The sequence below is a fragment of the Vulpes lagopus genome, chromosome 12, assembly GCF_018345385.1.
Source record: "Vulpes lagopus strain Blue_001 chromosome 12, ASM1834538v1, whole genome shotgun sequence".
In the NCBI taxonomy this organism is placed as follows: domain Eukaryota; kingdom Metazoa; phylum Chordata; class Mammalia; order Carnivora; family Canidae; genus Vulpes; species Vulpes lagopus.
Window position 1 is genome coordinate 15,047,938 of NC_054835.1, and position 17,189 is coordinate 15,065,126.

At 38.9% G+C, this 17,189-nt stretch overlaps 1 protein-coding gene across 2 annotated transcripts in view; it reads left to right on the top strand.

Moving 5' to 3' along the window:
• Positions 1 to 17,189, top strand: part of SMG6 (SMG6 nonsense mediated mRNA decay factor) — a 244,824-nt gene that overhangs the window by 20,097 nt on the left and 207,538 nt on the right. For both annotated transcript variants that reach the window (XM_041724719.1, XM_041724718.1), the window contains 2 exons: positions 4,679 to 4,789; positions 5,159 to 5,371. In XM_041724719.1, coding sequence (XP_041580653.1) covers positions 4,679 to 4,789; positions 5,159 to 5,371 — 324 coding nt within the window. The remainder of the gene's footprint in view (positions 1 to 4,678; positions 4,790 to 5,158; positions 5,372 to 17,189) is intronic.

The following is a 17,189-nucleotide window of genomic DNA, read 5'->3' on the forward strand; positions in this document are numbered from 1 at the left end:
CTGTTGGGTTTGTTTGTTTATTTATTTATTTATTTATTTATTTTAATTTTTAAAGATTTTATTTATTTATTCATGGCAGAGAGAGAGAGAGAGAGAGAGAGAGAAAGAGAGAGAGAAGTAGGCTCCATGCAGGGAACCCAACGTGGGACTTGATCCCGGGTCTCCAGGATCACACCCCAGGCTGAACGTGACGCTAAACCGCTGAGCCACCAGGGCTGCCCCAAATCTGTTGATTTTAAAGTAGTATCTTATTGTAGTTTTGATTTGCATTTCCCTAAAAACTAATCATACTGAGCTACCTTTTTGGGCTATTTGGAGAAATGTTTATTTAAATCCTTTGCCCATTTTTTTTCTTTTTTCTTTTTTCTTTTTTTTTCATTCTTTTTCTTAAATTGAAAAAAAATTAATTGTAAAATATACATAAAATGAAATTTATCATCTTACCCATTTTACATTTACATTGTTGTGCAACGGATCTCCAGAACTCTCTTCGTCTTGCAAAACTAAAACTTTAAACCCATTACTTAGGCAACTCTCCATTTTCCCCTGCCTCCCAACTACTGACAACTACCCTTTTAGGTTCTGTCTCTGAATTTGTCTACTTTAGGTATTCAGTATAAGTGGAATCATATAGTATTTGTCTTTTTGTGGCTTATTTCACTTAGCATTATATCTTTAAGGTCCATCCATGTTGCAGCTTGTGTCAGAATTTCTTCCTTAAGACTGAAGAGCACTTAGTTGTATATATATACCATATTTTGTCATTTTATCTGTTAGTGCACACTTCTACCTTTTGACCATTGTGAATAATACTGCCATGAATGTGAGTGTACAAAAATCTCCTTAAGACTCTGCTTTCAGAGATTGGATGGCTCAGTGGTTGGGCATCTGCCTTTGGCTCAGGTTGTGATTCCCAGGGTCCTGGGATTGAGTCCCACATCAGCTCCCCACAGGGAGCCTGCTTCTCCTTCTCCCTATGTCTTTGCTTCTTTCTGTGTGTCTCTCATGAATAAACAAGTAACATTAAAAAAGAAAAAGACCCTGCTTTCAATTCTTTTGATAATATACCCAGAGGTGGAATTGCAGGATCATATTGCTAGATTCTATTTTCAGTTTTTTGAGGAGCCACCCTACTGGCAACTGCATAATTTTGTATTCCCAACAACAGCACACAAGGATTTTGGTATCTCCACATCCTTGTCCTTGCTCATTATTTTCTGTTTTCTTTTTTAAAGATTTAATTGATTGATTGATTGATTGATTGGGGGGGGGTGTTAAGCACAAGCCAGGGATTGAGGCAGAGTGAGAAGCAGACTCCCCTTGAAGGAGGGAGCCTGATGACGGGGGCTCGATCCAGGACCCCTGTGATCATGACCTGAGTGAAGGCAGATGCTTAATTGACTGAGCCACTTAAGCACCCCTTGTTTTGTTTTTTTATTTTATTTTAGTTATTTTATTTTATTTTAATTTTTTATGTGTGTGTTTTGTTTTTTTAAACAGTACTCAACCTAGCTGGTCTGAAGTGGTATGGCATGGTGGTGTTGGCCTGCATTCCTTAATAAATAGTGATACTTTCGTGTGCTTGTTGCCCATCTGAATATCATCTCTGGAGAAATGTGTATTCAGATCCTTTGCATATTTAAAATTGGGTTGTCTTTTATGTTGTTGAGATGTAAGAATTCTTTATTCCTACCCTTTTCAGATATGTGATTTGCAAATATTTTCTCCTGTGCATTGTCTTTTCACTTTCTTGATGGTGTCTTTTGATGCACTAAAGCTTTAAATTTTGATAAAGTCCAATTTAACTGTTTTTTCTTTTGTTGCTTGTGTTTGCTGTCATAGCTATGAAACTATTGCCAAATTCGAGTTAAGAAGACTTGTCCCCCCCCCCCCAAAAAAAAGACTTGTCCCTGTGTTTTCTTCTAAGAGGCTTTTTTTTTTTTTAATTTAAATTCGGTTTGCCAATGTATAACACCCAATGCTCATCTCATCATGTTAAGAGTTTTTTTGTTTAAGATTTATTTATTTATTTTAGAGAGAGAGTGTGAATGAGTTTTGAGGGAAGGGCAGTGGGAAAGAATCTTCAAGCAACTCCTGGCTGAGCACAGAGCCTGATGCAGGGCTCTATCTCACAACCCATGAGATCATGACCTGAACTAAAGCCAAGAATTGGACATTTAACTGACTGAGTCACCCAGGTGCCCCTCTTCCAAGAGTTTTTATTGTTATAGCTCTTATATTTAGATCTTTGATCCATTTTTCATCAATTTTTGTATATGATGTGAAATAGGGGTCCAACTTCATTCTTTTGTGTTCTTTCCCCATTGACTAGTCTTGGGAATCCTTGTTGAAAATCAGTTGGTATCTGGCTTTATTTCTGAATTCTCAGTTCTCTTCCATAGATCCATATGTCTACCCTTATGCCAGCACCACATTGTTTTAATTACTGTAGATTTGTGGTAAATTTTGAAATCAGGATACATGAGTTTTCCACCTTTGTTCTTTTTCAAGATTATTTTGGCTGTTCGGGGTTTCTTGTAATTCCATATGGATTTTAGGATAAGCATTTTCATTTCTGCAAAAAGTCATTGGGATTTTCATAAGAATTACATTGACTGTGTAGTTGCCTTACGGAGTATTTACACAGGTGTTTTTAATTTATTTAGGTCTTCTTTAATTTCTTTTAGACATGTTTATAATTTTCAGTGTTTAAGTTTTACACTTCCTTGGTTAAACTTATTCCTAAGTATGTTATTCTTTTTGATGCTATTGTAAATGGAATTATTTTCTTAATTTCTTTTAAGGATTGTTTATTACTAATGTGTAGAAATATAACTGATTTTTGAGCATTGATCATAATGTCTTACAACTTCCCTGAATTCCCTCAGTGGCTTTTTGCCATTCTGATTAAATCAGTGTATTTTTCTTTCATAGACCTCTGACCTAAATTAGTACTCCTTTCAAGCTCTTTTCCTCTGTCCCTCTTTTTCTGTCTCCCTTTTTTTTTTTTTTTTCTCTGTCTCCCTTTTATCCTAGTTGTCTATTAACATCACTTTCTCAATTTTCTGTCTCCAGTCATTCGATGAATCTAAAAACTCGGTGAGAGCATGCCTTGTGTACAGTACAGTACTTTGCTAGGTGCTATGAGTCATGAATATGTGATATGGTTTCTGCTCTGAAAAATACATTAAAAAGACAAGTGAGGTGTGTAGACAGTGATACAAATTAGACGTCATAAAATGCGATGCAATTGATTAGATGTACCATTATTTTCTGGACCACTAAGAAAGAATATGTGATTCTTATAAGTGGGACATAATGGTAGATATTGATTGGAAGTTCTGTTTGATTTCAGAAATGTTAAGATTTGAAAAAAATCATTGTAGAATCAACAAAATACAGTCTAAAATCGAGTAGGATAGCCCGAGATTAGTATAGATTGAAGGAATATTAAAAATAGCCCCCATTAGGGGTGCCTGTCTGGCTCAGTTCATTGAGCATGTTGATCTTGGGATTGTAAGTTTACGCCTCACATTGGGTGTAGTAGAGATTACTTTAAAAAAATCTCAAAAAACAAGAAACAAACCAAAAAATAGCCCACATTTAACAGTATGTCAGATATTCTGTTAAACTGTATGTATTATATGAATTTTTATTCATTTAGAAGCCATATGTTTATAAATATCTTCTAATAAATATCTACCTAGTAAGTGGCAGGACCAGGTTCAAACTTAGGCAGTTGACCTTAGAATGAGTAGCTTTAACCATGCTAGCTGAATAGAAGGTGTGAGATTTTTTCGTTGCTTTTTTTTTTTTTTTAAGATGTAAGTTTTAAACAATGAGTTACTGGGGAGAGAGAGAAGTTAGTATTCTAGATGCATTTTAAAACAGAAGAAAAGGGGAGAAATGTATATGAATTTGGAGAAAGGTTTTTGACATCTTTCGCCCTTTGCTTAGTGTTTCTCTTTTGCCTTTTGACTTTCTCCCTTTCTTTTACTTCTTTTCCTTGTTAGTCGGTTGTAAAACAGACTTGAAATATTTATTTGCTGAATTCATTGGATAATAATTCATATTTCCCTTTCTCAGCAGAGTCAGTATGAAATAGTGAAAACCTAAACTCAGGAACCAGACAGACCTAGGTTTATATACTGGTATATCCAGATTTGGCTTGGAGACCTTGTAGGACATGTTATGTTGTTAGATAATAGTCTTTCTGAGCTCCTATTTCCTCATCTCTAAAATGGGAATAATAATGCCTATGGGGCAGTGTTCTTAGGTTTAGAGGTAAAAAATCTATGAAGTGATGGTCACTTTTCTCGCTATGCTTAATGATGTTGTCATTGTTATATATAATTTTTTGAACAATACCTAGTGAGTTGAACATTTCTTTCTCTAAAACCAAAATGTAGTTGGATTTTATATTTTATGAGGCTCTTTATTCTCTTCTCCCTCTTGTGAGTACTTGGCTTTTAGAGTACTTCTCCATGTAAGATAGAGTACTGCTCCAGGAAAGATCTCTTATGTAATTGCCATGGCTTCTACTGTGGATAGCATTCTGATATTCTTATTGGAATTCCTCACAGCCTGGGAGAGATAGTAAGGTTTTCTATGTCAGTTGACTCAGGCTAGAGTCAGGAAAAGAATTGGTTGACTTGATGTCTCTGGCCTCTTTCTGCAGAGGAGGAAGCTTGATGCTGTCTATTACTATATGCGCAGTTTAGCTGCCAGCAACCCTATCCTGACTGCCAAGGAGAGTCTCATGAGCTTGTTTGAGGAGACCAAACGAAAGGTAAGTGGGGATGCAGGCAGATTCATTTCTTTGTAAAAGAATGTGTTTCTCAGTGCTTCTGTGTCCTCCGGGGAATGACATATAATGTCCTCAAGGAGTCCCATTGGGCTATGTTGATGGAGCCAGTCAGCCCCTATGTAGAACCAAACTCATCTTTAGGAGAGTTCTCCAGGGCCCTTGGATGTACATCTAGATTATGGAATTAATAACTTCTATGAGTCAAAGAAGATAATACTTTGCTACTTAGGGACTATAGCAAAGTCTTTACTTTTTATAGCCCCTGGGCAATAAACTCACATGAGGTGACTGCCTGTTTTTATTAGCTGAATCCCAGGAGAGTCTGAGCTTATGTGTTTGTATATTGTACAGGCAGAACAGATGGAAAAAAAGCAACATGAGGAATTGGAACTGAGCCCTGACCAGTGGCGGAAAGGAAAGAAGTCTACTTTCCGGCATGTTGGAGATGACACCACTCGCTTAGAGATCTGGATCCATCCATCACATCCCCGGTCCTCCCAGGGCACTGAATCTGGGAAGGATTCTGAGCAGGAGAATGGGCTGGGCAGCCTGAGCCCAAGTGATGTAAGTTCCTGAGGGTGATATAATGAGCAAGACTAGCTAAGTAATCATAGGTGCCCTAGTACATGCAACTGTGTGGAGTTGCAGTGAGGCACTCCATTAACGGGAAGTGCCATTTCCCATTAAAGGGAAGGTAAATCGCTTCACGCTTTCTGAAGTCCTCCTCTCTTCCAGTTAGCTACACTTCATCTTTATTATGTGCTTCCCTCTCTCACCACTATGTGGCACTGTAGAATTTGGTAAAACTGGTTTTTCTAAAGGAAGATTTACTGAGATAAAGTATGAGAATTTTTTGCTGCTTTGGGTTTGGAGTCACCAATATGATGCTTTAGGATTCTGTTGGGATTATATGAAGCTAGGAGGAGAGAGCATAGTAGGAAAACTGCAAATGGCTGGTTCATTGTCCCTTGAAAGTAAAAATCACAGTGGAGTGGGTGGTGAGGTAAGAGGGGACCACATCTTGAAGGGTCATGCAGTAAACAATTTGACCTTTATCCTGAAGGTAGTAGGGAACTGTTGAATGCTTTAAGTAAGGAAGTAACTTGTCAGATACGCATTTTAGAAATACAACTTTGGCTGCTTTGTGAAAAATGTAGAGAAGGATAAGACTAGAAATAAGATTATAAGGGATGCTACAATAATCCAAGTGTGATGTGAAAAGGACCTAAACCGGGGAACAGCTTTGGAGATGGAGAGAAATGAACAAATATGAGGTAGAACTTGATTGGATGTGAGGGGGCTCAAGGACAAGAGGAAGTCAGAAGTAACATCTACTGAGGTGTTTCTGAGTTGGAAACTGGGTGAATGCTGGTCTATTCTTGAGATAGAGAATAGAGGTAGAATTGAATTGGTTTTAGGAGAAAAATGAATTTAGTTTTGGACATGTTGGAATTTCTATAGGACATTGAAGAGAGATTTTTTTTTCAAAAAAGATTTTATTTATTTATTCATGAGACACAGAGAGAGATACAGAGACACAGGCAGAGGGAGAAGCAGGCTCCCTGTGGGGAGCCCAATGCGGGACTCGATCTCCGATCCCCGTCCCTGAAGAGAGGTTTAAAGGCCAACATCTGAAGCTGGGGAGAGCATTGTAGTTAGAGATGAAGATATTTGAAGGCATCCTCTTACAGATGGAATTGAAGTCATTACAGTTGATTTAGTCACTTGAGAAAAAAACAACAATAAATAAGTTGAAGATCTAAGAGAGGAGATAGATGGCAGGGAGAGGTCCTTGCAGAGGATTGGAAGGGAGTAGAATTTGGAGCACAAGTGCAGGATTAGCCTGAATGTGGGTGAGAGATCCCTCTTTCTTATGCTTGAGGGAAAGAAGGAACAGGTAATAGGGAGTCTGGTAAGTTTGTGGGTGTTGTAGGAGGAAGATGAGGGAGGATGTTTTTGATGTTTTCTTTTTTCTTTTTGAAATTGGAGATGTAGTGGTCTGCTAAGAATGAATCAAAGGTGGTGGGATAGGAGGACTTCTTTTTTGAGATTTAATTTAAAATTTCCATTTCTCTGGGGTTCCAGGGTGGCTCAGTTGATTGATACCTGACTCCTGGTTTCAGCTCAGGTCATGATCTCAGGGTTGTGGGACCGAGCCTTGAGTTGGGCTCTATGTTCACCATGGAGTCTGCTTGCCTCTCTCCTCTGCTCTGCCCCCTATTCTCTCACTTTCTCTCTAAAATAAATACATAAAATCTTAAATAAATTTTCCATTTTTTTCTTAGTATTTAACTGTTTTCTGCATGATTTACAAGCAAGTAGACATTATTTATGAATGAAACATCCGATATGCCATGCCACGTGCCATAGTTTACATGGGTGCTTCAGAGGAGTTGCCACTATGGTAGACTCTCTCACTGCTGCCCTCTTCTAGTTTGGATATTGCAGTCCCAAATAGGAAGCCTGTTTGAATTAGAAATTGTTCTATTGGGTTAGCTCCACTGTCTGCCTTTAGAATGAAAGCAGCAGGGGTACCTGGGTGTCTCAGTCAGTTGAATGTTGACTCTTGGTTCTGGCTCAGGTCATGATCTCAGGGCCTGTACCGGCTTCATGGTCAGCAGAGAATCTGCTTGATTCCTTCCCTCTGCCCCTCCCCCTGTCTTCTTGCATCTGTTTGTCTCTCAAATAAATCTTTTAAATAAATTTTTAAAAATAAATAAAGTGAAAGTAACAATTTGAGAAAGCATTTATTTATTTATTTATTTTAATTTATTTTAAAGATTTTATTTATTTATTCTTGAGAGAGACACACACACACACACACACAGAGGCAGAGAGACACAGGCGAGGGAGAAGCAGGCTTCGTGCAGGGAGCCTGACGTGGGACTTGATCCCGGGTTTCCAGGATCACACCCTGGACTGAAGGCAGCGCTAAACTGCTGAGCCACCCGCGCTTCCCTGAGAAAGCATTTAATAACTTTCTTTGACCTGACCTCAAGGTTGGGCAGTATCCTTCATAAGGGTTAAGGTTATGACTAATATTCTATAGATCTCTCTCTTCCACTAGGTCTATCATTGATTTTTAAGTAATGTGTTTATAAGTTTGTGTTTTTATTCTTACTTTAAGCATCTCAGAGAAGGCATTTTCAGCATATGGGCTGTCATTAGATCTATTAACTTGTATTAGTTATTTTATTTTTAGTCATACAAATAATAATACAGATGTATTTTTGGTAGAAATTTCAAACAATTAGAGATATATACAGAGTAAAATGGTCATTTCTTTTTAAAACTACTTTGTGAAACTTTGTTTTTAGCCTAATCATCATCCACCCAGTGGCCCCTATAGCTTGCTTTTAAATTTTTATTTATGTATTTTTTAAAAAGATTTCTTATTTATTTATTTGAAATAGAGAAAGAGAGAGCATGAGCATGAGCAGTGGGGAGGGGCAGAAGGAGAGAAGGAGAGGCAGAAGTAGACTCTCCACTGAGCAGGGAGCCCAACTCGGGGCTTGATCCCAGGACCCTAAGATCATACCTAATTCAAAGGCATACACTTAACCAACTGAGCCACCCAGGTGCCTAGTTTGCTTTTTTATTTTTATTTTTATTTTTTAAGATAGATTTATTTATTTATTTATTCATTCATTCATTCATTCATTCATGAGAAACAGAGAGAGAGAGAGAGAGAGAGAGGCAGAGGCACAGGCAGAGGGAGAAGCAGGCTCCATGCAAGGAGCCCAATGTGGGACTCGATCCCGGGTCTCCAAGATCACACCCTGGGCTGCAGGCGGCGCTAAACCACTGCGCCACCGGGGCTGCCCTAGTTTGCTTTTTTAAATTATCAATTGGACATGCAGTCAGTTCTGTTCTAATGTTATAATGTAACACATACAGTCCCAAAAATCACTGTGCTATGTAAAATCGCACAGAAAAAAAGCCACAGAGCTCATAAGCAAGATGTGGTTAGGGGCACAACACTCAAAAATATCCTGTGACATATTTTTTTTAAAAAAAGATATGAACCTAGTAAAACTGTGTTTTATATATGTCCATTGGTTAAGAAATGCATAAATACAGTTTTGAAGAAGAAATGAACTTTGTGTATAGAAGTGGACTTTAGAAGGATTGCAGCTTGAGTTGCTACTGTGAAGTGGTGAAAGGAGGATTTTTTGACATTGGATGGGTAGGTGTAACACCAGATATGGATAAGAGTGGTTTAGAATGAGTTCACCTGGTGAACTGCAGTAGCTAGTAGATATTTGGAGAGAGCGTGTGTTTTCTATTCCTTTGTAGCTCAGTTCAGCAAAGTGCAGCTTTCTGTGTTCACTCAGTGTTTCTCATGAACAAAATCACACATAAGGAGATGCAAAATTTGTGTTATGCTCAAATTGTTCCTCAGTATATTTATGGTAATGGAACAAATACATATTTTCAAAACAAGGATTAGCAGAACTGTCTGTATTTCCACTTGTCTAAGAATATCTTTTCTTGGTGTGTTTTTAGTATTACTGAATAATACTTCATTATAAAGGTATATGTCATTTGTTTATCTTATCTGTGTGATTATTTGTGTATGCCTCTTCATTTTAGTTGTCTTTTTGGGTGATTAGCCTTACTAGGAATTGCTCCTTTGACAATTCCTAGAGATTCTCTACCACAAACTACTAAAATTTATATCCATGAATAAGGAACAGAAAGTTTGGCTTCAGGTAATTGTTGTAATGATAGGAGAGTCCCAACTAGTTTGTTTTCTCTCTGCCAAGCACAAGCTTTGGATCTCTCTCTGAATGGCTACAGGAGGTTAGCTTGTGGGTTGTTGGTTTTCAGCCTTGAGATGTGGTTTGGGCTGAACGTACTACCTGGGGAGGGACTGCCAACCTCAACTGTAAGTGGCATCCTTTTAAACTAATTGAGACTTATATTTAAACTCTATCCCTGCCAGCTAGGCTACTCAAATTCAATGTCACTAGGATCATGAGCATTCTTTATTTAGTGGATGTGCCTTCTGCTATGCCTCGGCTGTCTTTGGAAATCGTAAAAGAATTGCTGCTTAACAAATGACTTTTTGCAGATAGTTAATTAAGGGATTATAGCATCAGAAACAGTTTTTATGGGGCACCTGTGTGGCTTAGTCGGTTAAGTGGCTGCCTTCAGCTCAGGTGATAATTTCAGGGTCCTGAGATGGCATCCCCCTGGTCAGGCTCCCTGCTCCGCAGGGAGTCTCCACTCTCTCCCTCCAGCCCCCACCCCCAAGGTGCCCTATCTCACTTGTGAGCTCACTTTCTCAAATTAAAAAAAAAAAAAAAAAATTTCACACTGAGAGGCCAGGGTTTCTGATGGAACTGCTCTGTTCATATCTTGAATAGAATGTAACTTGAATCTGTCTATTGGGGAAGAATGAGCAAAGAATGGGAACCATTGATAGATGTTTGTCTCTTAAACTTTAGTGAGTTCTCGTGTTTTAACACGATTTGATTTACCATTCCCAGCATTTTCCTCAACTGACTGTGGTTGCTATACCTATAACATGTTTGGTGCTATGTGTAGAAAATGGCTTTAGGTAATGAAATGTCATTGTATATTTGGCCAGCCTCTTGACAAACCTTTTAAGCTCTTTCACCATTGTAAGTGTGTTTTGAGGTTCAGACTGGACTGTACCTTAGTAGCTCCTAATACCTATTATTTGGCCTTTCTTTATCTGAATCTTTCTTATTTCACCCACCAAATGGTATTGTTTGCCTTGGTCTTTTTCCTTTTTTGCTCCTCTTCCCTCTGCACATGCCACTATTTATTTTATTCCTTAGCATAGTATTTTTTCTCAGGACTTGTTTACATCCAGAATTTACTGCAATTACTCTTGAGTTTTTGGAGTAGAGGGCTACTGCTGGGTTCAGTGCTTAATCAGAATAAAGTTTAGTTTACCTGTCCTGTTGTGCCAGCTTTGTGCTAGGGTTGTAAAGATGAATATGACAGTATTATTACTTCACAGAGCTTAGAGTCTAGTGCATGGGTCAGCAAGATTTTTCTGAAAAAGGCCAGATAGTTGATATTTGAGGCTTTGTAGGACATATGGTCTCTGTTATAACTACTCCCCTCAGCTGTTGAGGTGCCGAAATAGCTATAGATAGTACATAAATAATGAACATGGCCGTATTTGAGTAAAACTTTATTTACAAAGACCGGTGGCAGCCTGCCTTTAGCCGCTGGACCTAGTTTGCCAAACTCTGGTGAAAGTAATGGCCACATAAACAGAATGTTTCAGTTTACAGTTGGCTGTTGTAATGTGCGGTAGTTATGTGCTATAAAATTACCACAGACACTGAATTAGTGAATACTGAACATTTACCTTCTAAGGGAAATATAGGATTGGGTTTCTATGAGCCTCTGGTTATAAGACTTTCATAAAGTGATCAGTACATACCTTGTTTGTTTTTTTTTGTTGTTTGTTTGTTTGTTTGTTTTTCAGAGGGGTGGGGCAGTTGAGGCAGGGGCAGAGACAGAGAAAGAATCCTAAGCTAGTTCCATGCCCATTGTGGAGCCCAGTGTGGGGCTCAATCTCATGACCGTGAAATCATGACCTGAGCCAAAATCAAGATTTGGACTCTCAACTGGCTGAGCCACCCAAGTGGCTTGTTTTATGTAGGTTTACATATCACTTTTTACAAACTCACTTTATTTAATATATATTGTGATTCATTAACATTGAGCTTATGGACAAGACCCACTATCACTTGTGCCTGAACAGACACACATTTTCTCTGTAAGGCACATCAGAGCCTTCTTGGACTTAGGAACACTAGACAGTATTTCAGCACTATGCTTTGAGGCTATTTTAAACAATAAAGTCACCAATAAAAAGCACACAAATATGAAAAACATGGCATTAAATAGACCATGAGAAGGGCACTTGCTGAAAGGATGAAAACTTGGACAAGAAGGCAGAGAGTCATCTTGTTGAACCTTAGCTGGGAACTTGAATTTTTTGCCACTTGGGATATGTCGACAAATGACTGTGAAAGCACTATGGGTATTGATGTTGGTATTACTAATGAGTTTTAGCAAGTAGCTGAATTCACAAATATGAAATTCACAAATAATGATGACCATATTATGTTGTGGTATTGTGAGGGAGGCGTGCGTTGGGTACCCTGGAAGCACAGAGAAGAACACCTGGTTCAGTCCTGGTGGTGGAAGTAGGAGTTGTAGTGAGGAAAAGAAGAGGAACTTTGGAAGTCTTCCTGGAAGTTAACTACGCCAACTGAGAAAGAGTGTTCCAAGTTGAAGGGACAGCATGGGCCAAGACAGAGGAGGTGTGACACAGCAGAGGGGTTGCAGCATATCTAAATCTATGGTAATTTGGAGGATCATGTGAGAAAGTTGGAGTGGGAGAGAGACTGAGCCTTCTGGGGGAATCACTTTCTAGTTTGGTGCTATGGTATATATAAGATAGCGGTCAATGGGCTGGGCCCAAATGATGTACTTCTGGATTCTGGAATTTTTCATTGTTTACTTCTCATGTCTGCAGTGTTAATCCAGCAAAAACAGTACTGTTTCATTCATTAAATTAGGTAGGATGGAATTAACTGATTTTTTTTGCCTCACAATTTGTCGATTAAAATTTGAGGGCTACTCTCTAAGTGCTTTAGGCATTCCAGACTCAAATATGCAGAAGATGCTGGTGTTTCTTTGTTTCTTGATTGTTGGAGGAAATTGCCAGTGGCTTCAATTAAGTAGGGCAAACCTCTTTTTTCTTTTCATTTTGATATTTTTATTGCTTTTAAAAATTTGCAAAGCCAGGGTACCTAGGTGGCTAGTCAGTTAAGCTTCCGACTCTTGGTTTTAGCTTAGGTCGTGATCTCAGGGTCCTGAGATCAAGCCCCACTTGGGGCTCTGTTCTCAGCACAGGGTCTGCTTGGGTTTCTCTCTCCCTCTCCCTGTGCCCACCTTCCACCCCTGTACCCTCCATCCCTCTCCCTCCCCACCTTCTCCCTAAAAATAAATTAATTAATCTTTAAAAAAAATTACAAAGCCAGCATATCCTTATTGTAAAAAATATGAAAATGCAGATAAACAATGTGTTCTTACCATCTAGCAATAACTACTATTAACATCTTAGGGTATGCTTTTCCTGCATGTTTATATAGGGCACGGCTCTTAGATTGGAAATGTCTAATGCCCATTAACCTGAGAAATCAGAAGAGATCCATGCCTAATTGTGAACTCAGAACTTGATTGGAAAAGTGGTACTCTAATTTCTGAATTCAACACGGGTACCTGTATCTTGTTTATCGAAGTAGCACAGTTAGAGTGACACGATAATGTCCTCCCTCTCCTCTGTAAAAAGAAACTTATCAAGCCACGTGAATAAGGAAGCACAACCTCAAGAAAGATTAGACATCTGATAGGACTGATTATTATTTTGAAAGATTAATCTGAAAGGGTCCATTTAATGGGAAGCAGCTTGAACTAAAGATAAATTGGGGTATGAGGGATTAATTAAGGCCTCCTGGGCATAGAAACTTTGTGACTTTGAAAAGCTGGATTCTCGTTGGAAAAGTTTCTAGGCAGCAGTGTTGGGGTTGACTTCTTAGGTTGGTAGGAATGGAGATTGAAAGATCTAGCAGAGGAGTGATTGCCTTTTTAAATTACTTAAAGAAATATTTTTGAATAGGTAAAAACATTGTGTGTGTATAATATACACCTATATATGGTTCTCTCTTTTACACTATTAGTGACATATCATACACACTGTTACTCATCTTTGCTTCCCCCCTCCTTATATTACTGTTGGATTTGGGAGATCTTTCCATGATGCTTGCCTACAGGTCTATAGTATCTCTCTTTGAGGCTGGCAGCTTGATAGATTTTACTAATTTTGTCCAGCATCTGATATGTAAGAGGGAGGATAGTGCAGAGTTTAACAGTTTGGCCTTTGAGAAGTTCTAAGTTCAAGTCTTAGTTTTATCAGTTATCAGCAGTGAGGCTTTGGGCATGCACTTCAGTTTCTTTCTCTGAAGATAAGATGGTGATACTGATAGACTAAATGAAATAATACATGTGAAGAAAAATGAGTGGCATATTATAACTTCTCATATATTGGTAGTGGTAGTTGTTATTTACATACTTATAATTTTGTTATAGTCTTTTAAGCTGTTAAGTTTATTTTTGCCTCTTTTACTGTTTCTAACCAAAGTGAACAATGAGGCTTGATAATTCACAGATTGGGAGCCACCTGTTTGTTTGTTTATTTATTTAAATATTTTATTTATTCATGAGAGACACAGAGAGAGACAGAGAGGCAGAGAGGCAGAGACACAGACAGAGGGAGAAGCAGGCTCCATGCAGGGAGCCCAATGTGGGACTCGATCCTGGGTCTCCAGGATCACACCCTGGGCTGAAGGCGGCGCTAAACCACCACCCAGGCTGCCCGGGAGCCAGCTGTTTAAATGCAGACCTGTTTTGTTTGACATGAAGAGTTTTATTTAATAATGACAAATTTCAAACACACACAAGAGAAAATAATAATAAAAGGAACCCCCATATACTTGTCACTCATATTTAATAGTTACCAAGATTTTTTCCACATTGGTTTCAGCTTTCCCTCATGCGCCACCCCCCTTGGTTTAAGTATTTCATTTTATTATTTATTTATTTATTTTTAAGTAGGCTTCATGCCCAGTGTGGAGCCCAATATGGGACTTGAGCTGATGACCCTAAGGTCAAGACCTAAGCTGAAAAAAAAAAAAAAGAAAAAAAAAAGACCTAAGCTGAGATCGAGAGTCAGACACTTAACCGACAGCCACTCAAGCTTCCCAGTTGAAGTATTTTATTTATTTTTATTTTTTAAAATTTTATTTTATTTTATTTTATTTTAAAGATTTTATTTATGTATTCATGAGAGACAGAAAGAGAGGCAGAGACATAGGCAGAGGGAGAAGCAGGCAGGGAGCCTGATGGGGGACTTGATCCTGAGACTCCAGGATCATGCCCTGGGCCAAAGGTGGACGCTCAACCTCTGAGCCACCCAGGCATCCCTATTTTTATTTTTTTAAAGATACATTTATTCAGTTGAGAGAGAGAGAGCGAGCACGAGCAATTGGAGATGGGAGGGCAGATGGAGAGGGAGAGAGAATCCTCAAGCATACTCCCCTGACCCATGAGATCATGACCTGAGCTGAAACCAAAGTTGGAAATTCAATGAACTGAACCACCCAGACATCCTTGGTTGGAGTATTTTAAAGCAAAGCCTAGATAATGCATCATTGCAGCCTACATATTTCACCTCTGTATACACCTTTTAAAAAATAATGGATTGTTTCTCATATATCACAGTGCCATTGCTGTGTCCATCTATGGCCTCATTTAGTATCTGATCCATAACTTTTATTTCCCACATTATTTAACAAATGTCTTAGAGTTGGTTTGTTCAAATCAAGACCTACATGTTATGGTTGATTGTTTTATTTCCTAAGTTTCTTTTAAGCAAAAACAATTCTGCCTTCCCTTTTAAAAATGTTCTTCATGTCATAAGCTTTTAAAGAAGCTAGTTAGTTGTCCTATAGAATTCCCACATTCTGGATTTATCTCTGTATCCTTGCAGTATCATTTAACCATTTTCTGTCCCCCATATTCCTGTAAATGAGAGTTAGCTTTAGAAACTTGGTTAGATTCAGGTTCAGCCTTTTTTCGGCTGGAGTACTTCATAGGTGATGCTGTGTGCCTCATTTTGCACTGCATTAGGAGGTGTCTGATTATCTCACTTTTAGTGATGCTAAGACTAATTAGATGGTTCAAGTGGGACTTTAGTGGATTTTTGTTTGTTTTGTCTTAAAATTTCAATTGTCAGCTAATTTACAAAAAAAAAAATCAAGATCTGGCAACAATTTGCTAGAGCCAAGTAACCCTAGAGCCAAGCTACCCCTTTTTCATCAAGCTGTGTTCTCTAGTTTGCCCCTACCCTTCCACCTCCCTCATCCCCCTCCTGTACTCACATACTGCTCACTTTTGTCACCTACCTTGTCTGTGTAGGCATTTAATTTTGTGATTGGTGCTTTCAAAGTGCCACCAGGGATCCCTGGGTGGCGAAGCGGTTTGGCGCCTGCCTTTGGCCCAGGGCGCGATCCTGGAGACCTGGGATCGAATCCCACGTCGGGCTCCCGGTGCATGGAGCCTGCTTCTCCCTCTGCCTGTGTCTCTGCCTCTCTCTCTCTCTCTGTGACTATCATAAATAAATAAAAATTAAAAAAAAAACAAAAACAAAAACAAAAAAAAAACAAAGTGCCACCAAAATGGGTTATTGCAATCTAGGCTTTTAAGTTGTTTCTCAGAAATTGTTTAGTATTGGCAAGCCCTCCCAGTCAGGGCTGATTTTTGTCACGGCTTGGAAATGTCTTAATCATTGGACCATAAGTGTTGTTCTGTTTTTTCCTTTTTCTGTTTTTTTTTTTTTTTTTTGTGGGGGGGGGGCATAAATGTTTTGCTTGGCTTTACATGGTATTATCATTGGTGTTGATCCAGAAACTAGTTAGCAGTAGGTCCTGCTGCCAGGCTGGTTCCTTCTTTGTCTGCAGTGTAGTAGTGAGCCTAAGGAATCTGTAGGTATCGCTTTTGTTTCATGATGAAATTTGTACCTCTGGGAATGGAGGCCTACACACACAGCTCTGGGACAGCTTCTTTCCTCAGCATCCTGTTGCAGCCAAGCTTGGTGAAAAGTGAGAAGTTACTCTGCCCAAGTGTGTGAACTGGAAAGCTTCAGGCTCTGTTCTAGTAAAGTCTGAATGTCATCCACCAAACCAATTGATTTCTTGTCTCTTGTAGTTTTCCCTAACCCCAGGCCTCTTGTTGTTTCCTGAAATCTCGGGCAGAGTGAGAATCTTGTTTCCCTAGGCTTGGAAATCCTGGTTTCTGCCTGAAACTTTGCATACTGCCCCCTGCCTGAATCTCCTGTGTCCATGTTTCCACGGTGGGTTTTTTTTTTCCTGAGAGGGTGCTATTATAAGTTGAGAATAATGATTTTCTTTTTTACTGAATGCATGGCTCTTTGAGGCTGGGTAGTATATGAGTATATTTTTTCTTGCATTTAATCAAGAGACCAGCAAAGTAAACATTGGCCAACAAAGGAGCAGTTTCACTGTGAGAAACCCAGATCAGGTGGCCTGTAGCACAGAGCTTTCACATGCTCAACTTGTTATATTTGTTTGAAGGCTTTTTTATTTTTAAAGTGTGTTTTGCAGGTGGCATTTTCTTCAGACCATTTGTCTTGTTTTTTCAGTGCCCCTTGCATAGTTTGTGCACCTGAGCTGCTGCTGTTTGCTGCTGCTGCCACTGCCACCACTGTGCTGAAAAGAAAACTGTGATGTGTGGGTGGTACACCTCTAAT